Source organism: Peromyscus maniculatus, chromosome 7 (assembly GCF_049852395.1).
Source record: "Peromyscus maniculatus bairdii isolate BWxNUB_F1_BW_parent chromosome 7, HU_Pman_BW_mat_3.1, whole genome shotgun sequence".
NCBI lineage: Eukaryota > Metazoa > Chordata > Mammalia > Rodentia > Cricetidae > Peromyscus > Peromyscus maniculatus.
Window position 1 is genome coordinate 66,859,724 of NC_134858.1, and position 16,524 is coordinate 66,876,247.

Consider the following 16,524-nt stretch of genomic DNA (forward strand, 5'->3'; position numbering starts at 1 on the left):
CTTGGTTTCAAATCTAATACCTGAGACATTTGTGGGTGTGTACAATGCAGCTTGAGACTCTAAGATGCTCTGCAGATGGCAATGGTTTGTTTTGAAAATGTGTGACAGTGGGTGCCAGACTAATGTGGCCTACAATGAGTATTGTCGCTACTGATTTAAAGCATGGGGTAGTAGACCCTCAAAGAGACAAAAACCTGAGCAAAATCCTGGTGTAGCGCTTTGATTTCAATTGCTTACTTCTGGAGGACACACAAGTATTTTTTTTTTTCCTTTTCCTTCAACAGTGCCTTAGTCTTGCATTGCCCATGTCTCCCTCCAGAACAGGATAAAAGGGAGTCACTGAGAGCAGCAAATATTATCTAAACAGGGCAAGAAAAGGCTGGAGAGATGGGGCCATCCGTGGACTGCTTGCCTTGGAATTTGAGCCCCAGAACTCACATTTGAAAAGCCAGGCATGGTAGCACTGCCTTGATAATCCCATTGCAGGAGAGGCAAGACGGGAGGTGGGGTGGGGGGAGTGGGGGTGGACCCCGAGGGTTCACTGGCCAGCTAAGCCTAGCCTACTTGTTAATTTCCAGGCCCCAGAGAGACCCTGTCCCTGAGGAACCCCAGTCGCCTCGTCCTCTGGCTTCCACGTGTACCCAGAAATACGCGTATACACAAAGGGAACACGTATACACACACACACACACACACACACACACACACACACACGTAGGCAAACCAAGAGGGCCTAGCTCTGCAGAAACGGTGTCCTAGCGCCACTGTGCTCTACCAGAGCAGGGACTTGGAGACTGGAAGAGAGCATCTCATAGCATTCCCTTTCTAAGCCCCCAGATGAAATTGGCCACACTCTCTCCTCTTCCCTCGGTAGGTGACACCACAGGAAGACATGCCTATGGTCGAGGAGCTAAGACTTTATAATCATCACATCCAGGGACAGGATCCAGCTGCCCATCTAGTCCAAAGCTGTGGAGCTCAGGACAGAAGTGGAGGCCAAGTCCTGGGGGAAAGATGGTCACTCTCTAGCCCAAGTGTCTGAGAAATGGTTTTCAGGTCACAGGGACCTGTGGGTGCCTCCTCCCCTGCAGCTTAGTCTCCCCCCTCCCCACTTGAGCACTGTGCAGTGGGGGGGGGGGGCTCTCCCCCACTTCCTCTGCTCTCAGCCCCTCTCCAGGATGCCAGCTCTGCTGTGGGCTTGCTCTAGAAAGAAACAGTGGCTTCTCTGGATGCCTTGTGTGCCTGTGGAGGGTTATTTCTCAGGGTAGGTCTGTGCGATCGCAATAAAGCTGCTAAACATAGAAGGAAGTAATGGCTTATCCCTTGTCATTTTCCAGGGTTCCCTCCGTTCTAGCTGCAGCCTCGCTGCCACATCTACCATCCTTAACAGGCAGGCCGAGGTGATGATCATAGCGAACGCTCACTGAGCGCCTGCTATATGGAAGACCCTCGGGCTACAGGCCCCTTTGCCTACAGTAACAGGGCAGAAATGGTTTGAAACATGAGGAAACACACGGGGCTTCATGAAATGCTCACGCTCACATAGCTAGGAAGATATAGGACAGAGACCCAACCTCAGGCTGCAGAGTTTGCAAATTAAAAATCTCCATACTTTCCCTTCTTCTCCTCTAAAAATAACTTCTGCTTGTATCTCTCGTTTATGTGAAGAGAAGCTGGAGTTTAATCTGGAGTGATGCTAATGTTACAAGATGAACTGTTTGAGTGGGTTCTTTGTGCCCAGTTCATGTCCCTGACACCGCGGCCTGGCATGGGGTAATGACAGGTGCAGTATAGCATGTGATAGACGTAGTGTGCGTTTGTGAGGTATGGGGAGTGTGTGTGTGTGTGTGTGTGTGTGTGTGTGAGCATGTAGTGAAACAAGCTGGCAGCTGCTGGTGGTGTAGAGCTCTGCCGTTCTGAGCTTCGGCTGTGATGGTACACTGCACCCATAGCAACTGTCAGCAATCAGATGTGTTTCCGCCCTGTGTGGAAAGTGCTGCAGTGGAGAGCAAAACATATTCCAAACCTTGCCATCCTGAAGTGCCTACGTGTGCAAATCACACACTTTCACTGCAAATTAGAAGTCACTTCGGAGTGAGTATGTCACACTCAAGCTATCCTCCACGACAGATACCCACATGGCCAATATTAGATAGTTGACAGGGACATGTACAGGATGGCCAGAGTGCCATTTGAAATGTCTGTTTTCACAGGCCAAAGGAACGCCTTCTGTAGGACCGAAAGGACAGTGTCCTGCGTCTTATTTTAGTGTCTCTGTGTTGCTGTATGTTCATGCCTCACTCCTGTGCAGGACGTAAAAGCAGCCAAAGGCTGGAGGAGTGGTTTGGTCAGCAAAATGCTTGCCTTGGGGGACCAGAGTTCAATCCACAGCAGCCGCATAAGATCGCCAGGCAGGCTGGCATTGTCCTTGTAACTCCAGGGCTGGGGAGGCAGAGTCAGGAGGATCCCTGGAGCTCGCAGGCCAGCCAGTCTAGCCAAATCAGTGAGCTCCAGGTTCCGGGACAAATACTGTCTCCAAGGGAATGGGTGGCATGCCTGAGGATGATGATGCTTGTTTCTCCTCTGTCCCCACCCCACACAGAGATGTGCACACACACAAAAGTAGCTTTAAGGCAAAACTCCCAGAAAAAAACAGTTCTTTTTACTAGAAAAATGACATTTATAAGATAGTATGGTGTGTGGATTCATGCTCAGATGTCAATGCTTCTTAAAAGGAATCTGACGGTCTCCCGCCTGGTCCACAGCATTCATTCCCCTCATGTCTCAGCAGTACCTGCCCGCCCCCCCCCCCAGCTCTGAGCCGTTCATTCCCCTCATGTCTCGGCAGTACCTGCCCGTCCCCCCAGCTCTGCTGCCTCCCTTTGAGTTTGTGCTTTACAGCTAACAGTGCAACTGTCTCTCGGTCCAAGTTTTCAGAGTGTGCATTCAGAGGTGGCATAGAGAGTCTTCTTTTGCTTTTTCTGAATATTCCCATTCCTGGCTCTACTGGTTGTCCTCAAAATGCACAATAAAGAATGTTTAAGAAACACCATCAATGGTTTGGCTTTTGGCACCAAATTTTAATCCCAGTACTGGGAGGCAGAGGCAGGTAGACTGCTATGAGTTTGAGACCAGCCTGTTCTGCAATAGTGAGTTCCAGGGTTGCATAGTGAGAGCCTGTCTGTCTCAAAATAGAGCAAAGAAGGGAGGAATGAAGGAAAGAAAAAGGGAAGGGGAAAAAATCACTATTGGATTGTAATCCAGAAATGTATCTATGATGGATTTGAACTTGTCATCTGTGATGTATTTGAACTTGTCAGATCTAGTGTTCAGATGTTATTGACCATGTCTTAGAAGTTGGATGTACTGGAGAACTGGTAAAATTTGTCATCCCTTATGGTCTTACAGTCTTTTTATTGAGACAGGGTCTTACATAGTTCTGCTGGCCTTGAACTTGCTGTGTAATGGAGAATAACCTTGACCTCCTGATCCCCCTGCCTCCACTTTCCAAGTTCCAGGCTTATAAGGATGTGCCACCATAACCAGTTTATGCTGGCAATGGAGCCCAGAGCTTCCTGCACTCCAAGTAACACTCTGCCAACTGAGCTACATCCCTAGCCCATGATCTGATAGAGCTTTAAATCCACACCTCTGCTTCCAGCAAGCTTAAATTCTTGCTTGTAAGTTTTAACAACAACAACAACAACAACAACAAAACAAAAACAAAAAAGACCAACAACAACCCAGACCCTTCTCTATCTGTTGTATAAACTTCCACTCCCGTAGGAATGATAGGGAGGCAGTGTGGAGGTGGAACACAGAGATGGCCTTGGCCAGTCCTCTCCTTCATCCTCACCCGTTCACGATCTGTGGACCTTCAAAGTTAAGTTCTCGTGGTTCTGTGTTCCATGACCATGTAAGTGGTGAATGCTGTCTTTCTAGTCGCCTGTGGCTTGATGCAGAGGGAGGTAAATGCGTTTTCAAGGCTTAAAGTTACATGGTTTTTCCAACTTTTCATCATGAATCCAGGGTTTATTTGGTTGGAGCATATTTCCTAACTGACATCATCTGCTGTGCAAGGAGCAGCCACTGCTCTTCCAAAACCACTCAAGGTCATGGAAAGAAACAACAGGCTTCTTTGCCGGGGACACTTGCGTGCCTTAACCTGAATTCTGGTGACTTTGACCCAGTTCCACACATCTTGCTTCATCCATCTGGTTTTGGTGAGAGGAGGTCATGGAAAGTAGGTACCTAGAATTAGCAATCAATGGTTGACTTTTCAGGCAGGAGACTCTGGCCTTTTCAGGAGTGCCCTGAGGCAGCCAGGCTGTTTAGAAATTCTGTGCTCAGTGCACTCTGGTGCCATGTGTCAAGGACTCCAGGGGCCACACTCAGAAAGCCATAGGGCAAATAGGCTTAAACAAACATGCCAGTTATTATAAAACCCATATCTAGGTCCACAGATTTGTGGGGTTTTTCCTTCTTTGTCCTTGGAGTTGAATCATCTGCTTGGTTCTTTTCATAGCATTATATGTAGCCATTATTTAAGAAGCTTCCCACTGGAAATACCACGATTATAAAATGGATCTAGCTCGCTGTCTGCACAGGCAGGTGGAATGGGGGGGGAGCTGTACAGTGAAGGGATTTTCTCTTGAGCCTGGGTATGAGAACTATGCTGCAATTGTGGAAGGTGGGACTGTGTCATGGAACGCAGTAAGAGTAGTTCTGATGATTCTGGTGAGGCAGAAACTAGATAAGATTTCTAGATTGGGTTTGGTCTTTAAAGACACTTCTCTGCTATTGCGAAGAAACGGATTCTGAATGACAGCAGCAAGCAACTGACCCCCTTGGCCTCAGCTGGCAGGAAGACTTAACCTAAATGCGGTATGAGCGTTCTTGCTGGAAGTGGGGGAGAACTTGGTATCTAGAGTAAGGCTGATCTCAGAAAAAGATTAGATGCAGCTTCAGACATGACATTTTTGCTTCTATTTAAAACAAGCTTTCTAGAACTTCCCTTAAGCACAGTCTAACCAATAAATAAAATGGATTATTTTTCCTGATGATATGAAATAACATTTAACCCACACCAGAAGATTCAGCAGGAGTTTTCTAAATGTTCTTTGTGCTGGAGTCCTAGAAAATCTTCAGGAACTATATACTGGGACAATATACATGTGTATACACATATATTTGATTCTAGAATCTTCTAGTTCATTAGAAAATCTTCAAAGAAGCTTCATGCCAACTGAGAATTCTGATAGAATGTTTAGTGACCTTTTCCTTGGTCTCTGATTTCAATTAACACCACAGATTCATAGCCACAGATGTGCTCTGTAGTTGACAGGGATAAGATTTGGGGAAACAAGAAAAAAAAGGGTTTGTATTTGTGATCTTAGTGGCATCATCTGGGGGTGGGGGTGGAGGCATTACTCAGCATTTGGCCCAGTTCGTGTGCAGAATGACGTCTTAGAAAGCATTTTCTTCTTGCTAGTCGAGTCGTGTTGCTCAGGGTTTAGTTGGTAACTAGGGAGTTACCAAAAGAGGTCAAGGAATCAGTTACTTTAAATGTAGAGACCTGGTGTATGACTATGGAGATGGAGGATTCTAGAGAGACTTGGGTCTAAAAATCAAAGCCTTCCCATACCCGCTTCCATGGCAAATGTGATTCCTTTCTCATTGGATAGAATGTCCTCACCCAGGGATGAGCAGGCTCATCTGGATTTGGCTTTTAGCAAACACACAGATCCATCAGGGGATGCGAGTCTGTTTCTCAGGAAAGCTTAATCAGGTTGGGATGGGAACATTACAAGGGGTTAATGTTTTGTCCCCATTGTCTCAACTCCCTGCGTCTTCACAGAAAACCACATGAGAAGATGGGCCTGGCTTCCTTATTCTTCAGAGACTTCCTGCATACTCAGCTAGCTCAGCTCTCTCCGAATTCATTCTAGGACATTCTGGCCTACTGTTTGAACTCCTCTCCACCTAAATCGGACACAAAATAGTCCAAGTTCCAAATGTCCAGTTGTGCTCAGTTTTAATCATACTTGGAAATCTTTGTTGTTTGAGGTAGAGATGTGTCTGTGTGTATCTGCCTGTCTGTGACGCTCTATGTATTTAATGAGTATTTACAGTTATGTCTTTAAAAAATTATTTTAAAAGCTGCTCAGCTTCAGGGGAAAGCTCAGTCAGTGTGAAGTTTTTAAGTAGTGGCCCATGGACTGAGGACATAGGCCCATCACAGAGTGTTTACCTGGGATGCACTACAAGGCCATGTGTTTGCTTCCCAGCACCACACACACACATAACTCCTTCATACTAGGTAAAATTTAGGTCTTCAAGGACAAAGGCACAGAAAAATATAAGTCTTTGTTTCTTTGTAGCTTAAAAGGGGTGGGGTCATTTAAGTCAATTAAAAAAAATTAATACTGAACCTTGGGATGTCTGAGGATCACATGAACATGTACTGTGTTTGCCAAGTGGGTGTCACGACACCAATGGTGTTCCCAAATGACTGGTCTAGCCCTGTTTGAATAGTGTGGCTCGGTGACTTGGCTGTGACTTCGCCATCTGAAGGGCCTTTTTCTTTCAGGTAGAAACTATCATAGCGATACCCAAACCCGTCAGTCCCCGAGAAATGAAGGGCTTAAAACTTAACGTATGTCTAGCTCACAGGTACAAATTATAGCACTGTGGACTTTGATTCTTTGTGGTGGACCTGTTGTGGGCAGTGAGGGCATGGCGTCCTGGTTCTTGCCAACAGTGATATGCCAAGCTTCCCAAAGCTTCCTGCTTATATAGGTTTTTCATCTTCAAAGAGGGTTAAAGGCATTCATTTACCACCACTGCCTGGGAGGTAAGACGTATTCCCTTTTTATAGGTGGAGGAAGTAGAGGTGTAAGTGACTTACCTGCGGCCACCCAGGGAGTCAGGTGTCAAGGACAGGTTGGAGGGCTGGCACCACCTCTTCTTGGCTGGATGGCTCTGCGGCTCTTTCTCCCTGGTGCCATTTGTTCTTAAGAGCAGCAGACCACGAGTAACAAATCCATGATGCCTAATAAACCAGAACAGGAAAGAGATACCACGTGCATTGGTTGTGTGTCTGTCTGTCTGTCTGCCTGCCTACCTGCATGCATGCATGTGACGCTCTGGGATGTTTAAACATGAAGGAGACTTCATGTGACCCTCCCGGGGCTTTTCTTCCCCATCTGTAGAACGGGATGCTACAGTTGCCTCCTGCGGGGATGCTGTGCACGTGGACGTCAAAACAAGCTAATGAGGTCAAAAACGTTCAAAACCGCACAGAGCTCTGTAAACTCTCGGCTGTCATTACTGCTGCCAGAAAACGGCGACGGGGCTGCTTATGGAATGGGTATTGAGGGGGTGGGGCTTTCCTAATTAGGGGTCTAATTGTTTTGGTGATGTGTGGCAATGATTTCAGTACTGTCGTGAAAGAATCCAAAATCAAGGGAAGAAAAGCCTGTCTTCTGGGGGAAAGCTAGCATGCTGAGCAGCATATATTTAGTAGACACAATGGCAAAACAAGTTGATTATGAGTTTTCTGAGAGTGCAGCTGGACCGTGGCACATGTGGGGGGCCAGGGAACAGAGCCACACTGTATTCCAAGCCACAGGTTCAGGGTGACAGCTTCTCCTCCCCCCATAGAGATAAAAGGAGAGTGCTCAGTGAACTTCAAGGATGGGTCAGTCCTCCCGAAGCAGGAGGGACAGAAGAGTTGCCACTGGGCTCCTGACATTTCCCACGGCAAGCACTCTGTAAACTGTAACACTGTGGGTGAGGGCCCCACCGGAGGGGATGGTTTAAACAACGAAATGAGCTCCTCTGAGCGGACCAATCGGAAGAGGCCTCCTCAGGAGGACAACAGGTCCAGCTGGAACGTGGACCTCTCCTTTTTCCAGCCGGACTCCCCTAGGTAGGGTGCAACCGCACAACCAACATTGGAGGTCCTGAAACCAGAGGAACCGAGATTGCAGAAACCTGAAGTTTCCAAAGGCATTCCAGGGTGAAGACTCAGAGGCTGTGGGCCAGGCGGCCTTGACACACAGGCCATACTGCTGTGCAGTGCCATGTGGAAGCTCCAGGAGCCTTTAATACCCCAGCAGTTTTAAACTGGGGATAAAATAAAGTGACTAATCCACAAAGGACTCGGCCATTTGACTGAAAATAAAATCAAATGCCTTAGGGTTTTTCTTTTTAATCTTTATTGGTTTTTCTGCTTACAAAAGTAATACATGCTGGTTGTAAAAAAAAAAAAAATTCAAATGTTACAGAAATACGTAACATGGCAAGGAAAATGTCCTCCACATACTCAGCCTTCCAGGAAGAAAAACCACCTTGACAGATTTGTGCAAATCAGAGTCCCTTTTCCAAGGAGATCTTTGCCAATTTTTTTTTTTTTGCAACACAAGCAAAATTGACAGATATAATATCATAGCTGTACCCATGGTTTGGCCCCTAGCCATTTTCCTGACAAGCCGAAAGTCACCCCAAACACATATAGTCCAATTCAAGATAGAATGGGTGCTGAGATGACTCAGTCCTTATAAGCATGAGAACCTGAGTTCAGTCACCAGCACCCAGGTTAAAAAAAAAAAAAAAAAAAAACTAGGTAGAGCAGGGAGATGGAGACAAAGATGCCTGGGTTCAAGGTGTAGCCATATTAGTAAGTCCCAGGTTCAGTGACAGCCCTGATCTCAAAAAATAAGGTAGCGAGCCATGGAGGAAGACACTCAACATCACACTCTAACCTCCACATGCTCATGCATACATGTGTACATGCACCCACACAAACACAGAGGATGGTGTGCAAATGAGCCCAAGGTGAAAAATGATTGCCATGAGCCAGGTCTATACGTTGTGCTCATATTTTCTATGAACCAACACAAAAACCACCAACATCCCACTACCATTTGTGACATACGCTGTCGCTGAAGCTAAGTGCTGCTGGTGTGTGTGGTGCTGATGTGGCGGCCAGCACCAATTGCCTTCCACCATCCTTAGAAAATAAGCAGCTTTTCTCTATCCCCACTTCGCAAAGAGCTTAGACTCCAGGGGAAAGACTTTCATTCCACTGTGAGGCAGGACTCCTTATCAACAACAATAATAGCAACTAGTAGTTATCAAAGAACCGAGCGGTATGTGCCTGAAGAGGACGCGTGTATAAAACGACCATGTGGAAACGGGTCAGAGAGGCTGCCGTTCGTACACTACACCAGCAAATCTTCAGCTGGGAAGCTGGGACCAGAGAGGCTAACTTAATTTGCCTAGTCTTAAGGATTGGTCAACCTGAGGTCAGTCACTGGAAGGTCAAACATTCTACCTGGAATTCTGCAGAATGGAGAAGGTAGCCCACAATGTGAATGGTAATTTTCAGCTGTGTGCCAGGCAGGTAATTCTTAGGAAATGCCACCGACACTGGTTCCTGTGGCATGTAGGCTCATCCAGATTGCCGAGAAGGTGTCGCCTGGTCCTCCAGTGATTGTGTACCAAGTGCAAGCTTGTTGATAGTTATTCAGACTGTTCAGCCTGGCAGGGTGGTATGATGAGAAATTGTTTTGCGTATGTGTATTACTTTGTGTGTGTCTAGGCACCAATGCTGTATGACACACATATGGTGGTCAGAGGACAACTTGCAGGAGTCAGTTCTCTCTTTTTTACCATGTGGGTCCTAGGGGCTGAACTCAAGTCATCAGATTTGGTGTCAAAGGCCTTTAAGACCGCTGAGCCACCTTGCAGGCCCCAGAGTCACATCTGCTTAGTTAAGCAGCCTTTTCACCCATTGGAGGAGCTGATGGCTACTTCTCCTGTAGATTAGAAATAAAAAGCAAACTGTGTGTGTGTGTGTGTGTGCACATACATGTATATCATGCAAAGTGACAACCCAGCTCAAGAATCATGTGATCAGTTGGCACGCTGGCGTTCTGAGGCTTCCTACTGTCATCTGTCAGCTCTAGAAATCTGCCTCTGCAAATGTGGAGATCCAGCCTGAATTACGTAGAGTGTACAAGAGCAAACTATTTAGGCAATAGGGCTTTAAAAAACAAAAATTTTAGCAAAGGAGACCTTGTCATAGCAAGGATGCTCACTGGGGGGCTGATCTGGGGCCATACAGCCATGTCTGGCTTCCAGAGGTCTACTGCTCAGTGATACTGGCTGGGAGAAATGCACGTGTGCTCCACGTTAGTCTGTGTACTTATGATTGTCAACCATGGTGGTGTCTGACAGAGATCATGCTTTGGAATGCTGGCCAAGTTCATGTGTGTAGTAGATAAAGGAGCTAAGACACATCCTTTCGTGTGGAAAGAGCATTATTTGGAGAAGACAGTGCTTCCTGGTTGAGAATGGAAAGGCTGGAGGGATGCAAGGCAAAGGGATTCTTATCCTTCCCATTGAAGGGAAAACTTAAATTGGTGGGACTAAGCCGCCATCTTTTTGAAATGTCTGGGAGGCGTCGACTGTGGTTTTCTTCTCTTTGATTCATCTGAGTCTGTCAACTGAGAGTAAGTAGGGCTGGAGCGGCTGAGGCGATTGAATGGGGAGATGGGTAAGCGCCTTGTTCCCAGCTGCAAATGTTTGCTGTGGGAATGTCAACACGTGTGATCCTGTGATCAGATGACATTCAGAGGGCTTGCGGCAGGAGCAGGTGCATTTTCGTCACCACCAAAGAGCACTCAGGGCTGAAATATCTCTTGAGATAAGACAGCCATGGGGAGGGGGGGGGTCGGCTAGCAGAGCCGTTTAAGCTGACCAAACAAAAGAGCTGAACCTTGCTCTGCAGAGACCCTTCTGGTCCCCACCTGGGAAGTTCCTGGATAAGTTTGTTCTAATTCTGATTCTTTAGCCTACATTGCCCACTGGGGCTAAGTATATTATGATGGAACAAAGGTCTAGGGGAATGGCCCCATCCTGGACAGACGAGTGAGTCTACGTGCGCCCATTCATTCTTCGCTTTGTGGCCTCTGTGAAAACTTGTGCAATCAGCTTGGGTTTGCATAGCCTTGAAATCTGAAAGACCTGAATTTACGCAAGACTGAAGACCAAGGCTGCCAAAGCCTGACTCAGGCCCCCAGCCCTGACCCAGCAATGCCAGCCACCGGAGGCTGTGCGGCCATTAGTTGCTGCCCTCCCCAGCCAGGCCCTGAGCCATTCCTAGAGGATGGTGTTAAGGCACGGATACTACTTCTAGCCCCTCCCCCTATCGTGAGCATCCCACCAAACCTCCCTACATATATAACATTACTATAGCCCTTTATAAGCATTCTGGGTACTCTCTGAAGTCCACCCCAGAGTACAGCAGTAGCATTCACATCCCAACTTGATTCAGGTAGTGTTACTTAGTCTCCCTAGATAGCCTGCCCAGGGCCTTCAGATTCTTATATAGAACTGATCGACGTATCTTCCATCTTTCAGACAGACCGAAGATGATTTTGTTGTTTTGCATCTGTGTGGATGCACATGTGTGTACATGCATGTGAAGGCCAGAGGTTTGTGTCATGTGCCTTTCTTAGCTTATTTCTACGTTGAGGCATGGCGTTTCACTGAACCCACCTCACCAATTCAGCTGGTCTGGACAGCCAGCGTGCTCTGGGGACTCTCCTGTCTGCCTGCCAAACACTGGAACTACAGACTGGCTGCCATGCCCACCAGGCATTTAGGTGGGTGCTGGAGATCTGAACTCCAGTCCTCTGCTTGCAAGGCAGATGTCCACCCCTGAGCCCCTATGAAGATGATTCTAGAAAGGCCCAGGTCGAAGATGAGTGAGGCTGCTCAGTTTGCCTCAAGTGATACTGATTGACACTGGGGTGGGGGTGGAGGGGTATCGAGGTCTGCTCATGTCATTTCAGTGATAGTTTGAAGTGGAGCATGGGCAGAAGGCAGCTCCTGGTCGGTTCTCTTTACTTCTCAGATAAATTCTGTTTAACAGGTGGACTGGGTCGTGTCACCTCATTATCCTTTTCCTCACAGGTCAGGGTGGAGGCAGCCAGTTCTCATTATAGACCAGCTCATGCCTGTGAGAAAACCCAGGTTGGAACTGTGTGGGCTGACAGAACTTGTAGGATGCCTTTCTCTCTGCCCCTTGTCTGAAAAGCACTAAGCATAACTCAGACTGCCTTTCCCGTGACTTTAGAGAAGATACTGAGAGGAATACTCAGTGTGGGGCCTTAGGCTATATCCCTCGAGGAAGTCAAACAAGGCTCGGTTGGAAATGGGATGTTTACTAATACAGCTCTAAACAGTCTAAGTTGCAGTGGCACCATTATGAAACAGTAGGCCTCCAGATGCTTTTGAACACTCTCTAAATCTGGTCAGGAGAGATGCCTCATTGGTTAAGAGCCCTTGCTGCTCTTCCAAAGGGACCTGAGTTGGGTTCCTGGCACCTATGGTCACAGCTCACAACCACCTGTGACAACTCTAACTCCAGAGAACCTGATGCCCTCTTCTAGCCTCTGTAGGCACTGCTGTCGCATGCATATACCCCCCCACCCCTAAATCTTGGATGAGCACGCATGGTATGAAGTGCTGAAAAAATACACAGGGAAAAGACCCTCCTTCTAGAATAGCTGAAGTCACCACACGCTTGTGTTCATCTTCTTGGAAGGGGCTTAGCAGACTGCATAGTTTATAATGAGTTTGAATCCAGGAACTTCGTTTATCTGGATATGGCATTACATCATTGCATCAAGTTCAAAGTCAGTGGTTATGGAAAATATCCCTGGATATGGTATGTCATTAGTAAAGAGTAAGACGTATGTTTGTGTGTGTTGTACACATCATGCAACAGAGTCCCTGGATGGAACCATTGCTTTGTGGAGGGCATAAAGCTACCCAAATACTTCCATAAAATGAAATTAACTAGGGCACTTGCTATTCTGTTTGCATGTAACTCGGCAGATAATACGCTATGGTGATATCCAACTGTGAAAATTTTGGAATGTAAAGGTAGCACAACAGAACATTCTAGGTAAATGGGATCATAGCCATCATTGCAGATCAGTCTTGGTCTCCATGATTCCATATAGAAGTCTTATTTAAGAGATGAGTTAAATGTGGGATTTTCCCCCCATGTATTCTATTCTGTATATTTCAGTTCTCCATTCTGCTTTTTCTGACTCTACTGGAAACACAATGTGTTTATTTAGAGATGAATAGATGCCTAGCCAGGACTTCGAACTTTGGTGTGATATCTTAATCAATTGGTTTTCCAGAGGCAAGCAGCTTTAAATAATCAACTGCATAAAAATACATGCATGCTGCACCAAAAGAGAAATCAATTTCCATCATAAAAAAATTCAGAAGCAACTTCTCCTGTTTGGCAAAATTCATCATTATTAAATTCAGGCAGGATATTAACTTTATGGCTGAGAGGTTTGGCTGTACAAAGATGAACTAATTTTGAACACATGGCAACTACATTAATTCTTTTAAAGGATGAGTGAGGAGTCCTTCCTATCATATGTAACTTATTAATATTTTGAACTGAATCATTTTCCTAAGTAGACCTGACTTTTGGGGGGTGTATTTTTCTCTACAAGTCAAAAGCCACATGCTCAGCCAAGACAGATTTATGACCTTTTAAAAATAATGATGGAAAATGCGATGGGGGGGGGGGGGACACACTTTAGTATCGGCTTTGCTCTGAGGCCTAAACTGCGAACTCTCCAGTTCTGGAAGCCTTTGAAATGCTGATTCCAGTCTTCTTGTGGGCTCTTAAACACCTTCTCAAATGACCCATTTTAATAACCCGAAAGCTATTATATAACGAGCAGCCATAATTTAGTCCAGGGCTCTAGGGGGACCCTCACAGTTCAGCAATGAATAGTTAATGCAGGATAATGTTTAGCAGGTTATTAGTTTTCACTATACAAATGCTGATCGGGGAACGCTTTTATAAGGTGTTTAAAAGAAAATGTAATTAACTGGTTGCATGCTTCTGTTGCAGCTCAAATTGAAATTATTCCATGCAAGATCTGTGGAGACAAATCGTCAGGAATCCATTATGGTGTCATTACGTGTGAAGGCTGCAAGGTAAGCTGTTTTAATTGTTGTTGTTGTTTCTATTCATGTTACGGGGCATCTTTGCCATTTCTATTTTTTACTTCCAGTCTGCCTAAAAATTCAGTTCCTTGAGATTCTGAGTGATGATGACAGGGTGTGGTCAGGACTGCGATGTTCAATTATAATGCCTGCCGTGACCCATGCTTTACTCCTTCCATCAACATGGCAGGAGAATAAAGAGCAAGGGACCAGAATCTGTGGCACTGATGAGCTACCTCGGGGGCTGGGGAGATGGCTCAGTGGGGATAGCATTCCGTGTGCAGGAATGAAAACCTGAATTCAAATCCCTTGGTGCCCATGTGCAAAATCCAAGAATGGCCACCCTTGCCTCTTTCCCCGGCTTTCTAGGGTGGAGATCCAGAAGCTTACTGGCCAGCTAGCCTAGCAGCAACAGGGATGTCCAGGTTCAGTGTGAGACCCTGTCTCAAGGGAATGAGGCAGGGAGCTCCAGAAGAGGACACTGACATCCTATTCTGACCTCCATTGGTACACACACACACACACACACACACACACACACACACACACACACACACACACACACACACACACCTCTGATTGCCCTGTTACTGGATTTATGAGAAGGTATTTCTAAGTTTCACATGGACGTGACTAAGTCTTTCTGTTGGCATCCCGATGTTAGTGCACCTGGTTAAATTACAGAACTGAGCTCTACCCCTGGTACCACTTGCCCACATTGTTTGGGACATATCTCAGCCTTTTTAATGACTCAGCTTTTTCCATGAAGTAGCCATGACACCTGCCCTTCCTACCTGTTCGGACTATTCCAAGAATAGGAGGTGCTTTTAAATAAAAGCCCAAAGAACAGAAAAGAGTCATTTGAATGAGTAGCATCTGTATTATTGCTACTGTGACCATTTGTATGATGTGACCTTGGGGCCAGGGACACAGACCAGGCTTCCTGTGAGAACGGAAGACAGAGATGCTTAGTCATTCCAAGACCACGCCCCCAAACTTAGACAAATTTCCATCGACTAAGATTTAAATTCTTCTGCTTGTATGGGAAGAGTTCTGAGACAACGTAAAAATGGCACAAAATGAGTGGGAGAAATGTTATTTGATGCAAACAGCCTAGGAGACAGCTACACCTAGACCCAAATTCGCCCTGAGGCTTTTTAAGATTGGGGTGGGGTGGGGGGAGACTTTGCGAATTTGGTTTGCATTGCTTTAGTGAAAACAAGAATATATTGTGTCATAAAATAGAAAAATCAACCTGCAGACATACTTAATGGCTGAGAGATCTAGGGGAGATTAGCCTCCTAACTGTTAAAATTGTCCCGCTCACTGCTAATCATAATATCGTTGGCTGATTTACATTTATGTTAATACATCATCTAGACGGCAGGTTAGTGAAGATTTTTTTTTTAATTATTACATGTATTTACTTGGGGCAGGAAAGTGGTGTGCAGATGCCGTGGCATGCATGCATGTGGAAGTCAGAGGACAACTTGCAGAAGTCAGTTCTCTCCACCATGTGGGCCCCAGGAACTCAGCCATCAGTCCCAGTGGCAAGTCCCTCTACCCTCTAAGCCACCTCACTGGTCAAAGCTCGGGACTTTTGCATGTCACCAAATCCTTTTGTACTTTAAAAGGCCGCCCACCTTTTAGAAATGGGAAACTTGCTACTTGAGGGGAATTTTGAATTATTCATCGCTGTGGCAAAGGCCTCAGAGTACTGGATTTCTTTAAGAAAAAAAAAAAAATCCCACACCCTTTTCTTCCTTAATCTGGCCTCTCTGAAATAAATTCTTTAGCTCAGTGGTAGCGCGCTTGCCTAATAAGTGCAAGGCCCTGAGTTTGGTCCTCAGCTCCGAAAAAAAATAAATAAAAATGAAATACTTGAGGCTGGAGAGAAGGCTTAGTGGGTAACACCGCTTGCATTGCGAGAATAAGGACCTGGCATCTATGTTTAAAAAACTAAAATGCTGCATGCGGCTATGTGGGCTGGAACCCTGGCATTGGTGGGCCAGAACCAGGCATCTCCTGAGAGCTCAGTGACCAGCCACCTGAGCTGAAACAGTAAGCTTCCAGTTCAGTGAGCATCTCTGTCTCGGGCAATAAAAGCAACAGTGGAAAAGGCCCTGTGGCCTCTGCATGTCTCCCACACACGTGAAAAGAAAGTTGAAACACTAACCTAGCTATGCAAATGACCTGTCTGTAACCCCGGCCTCAACTTCAGCCTGCCTCCCCAAAGCTGTATCCTTGGTAGAAGCGCCAGAGCCTCTCTTATCCCCACAGCGTTCCTTGCTCAGTCGTGGTCCTCAGTAAATCTGACTTTGGCTCATGGCGTATCACCCAGGTGTTTGTTTATACCACCTAGGTCCTTCCATTCTGCCCAAGAGGCTCAACCCTCCCTGAGTCTGCCCACTGTGCCCCTGTGGTTCTTCTATGTGTTGAACTGACACACAGTATCTGGAAATATGAAATACA

The 16,524-nt window shown here is 46.2% G+C and overlaps 1 protein-coding gene across 9 annotated transcripts in view; it reads left to right on the top strand.

Annotated features, from left to right (window-relative positions):
* Positions 1 to 16,524, top strand: part of Rora (RAR related orphan receptor A) — a 735,488-nt gene that overhangs the window by 685,795 nt on the left and 33,169 nt on the right. For all 9 annotated transcript variants that reach the window (XM_042281195.2, XM_076576581.1, XM_076576582.1 and 6 more), the window contains one exon: positions 13,958 to 14,043. In XM_042281195.2, coding sequence (XP_042137129.1) covers positions 13,958 to 14,043 — 86 coding nt within the window. The remainder of the gene's footprint in view (positions 1 to 13,957; positions 14,044 to 16,524) is intronic.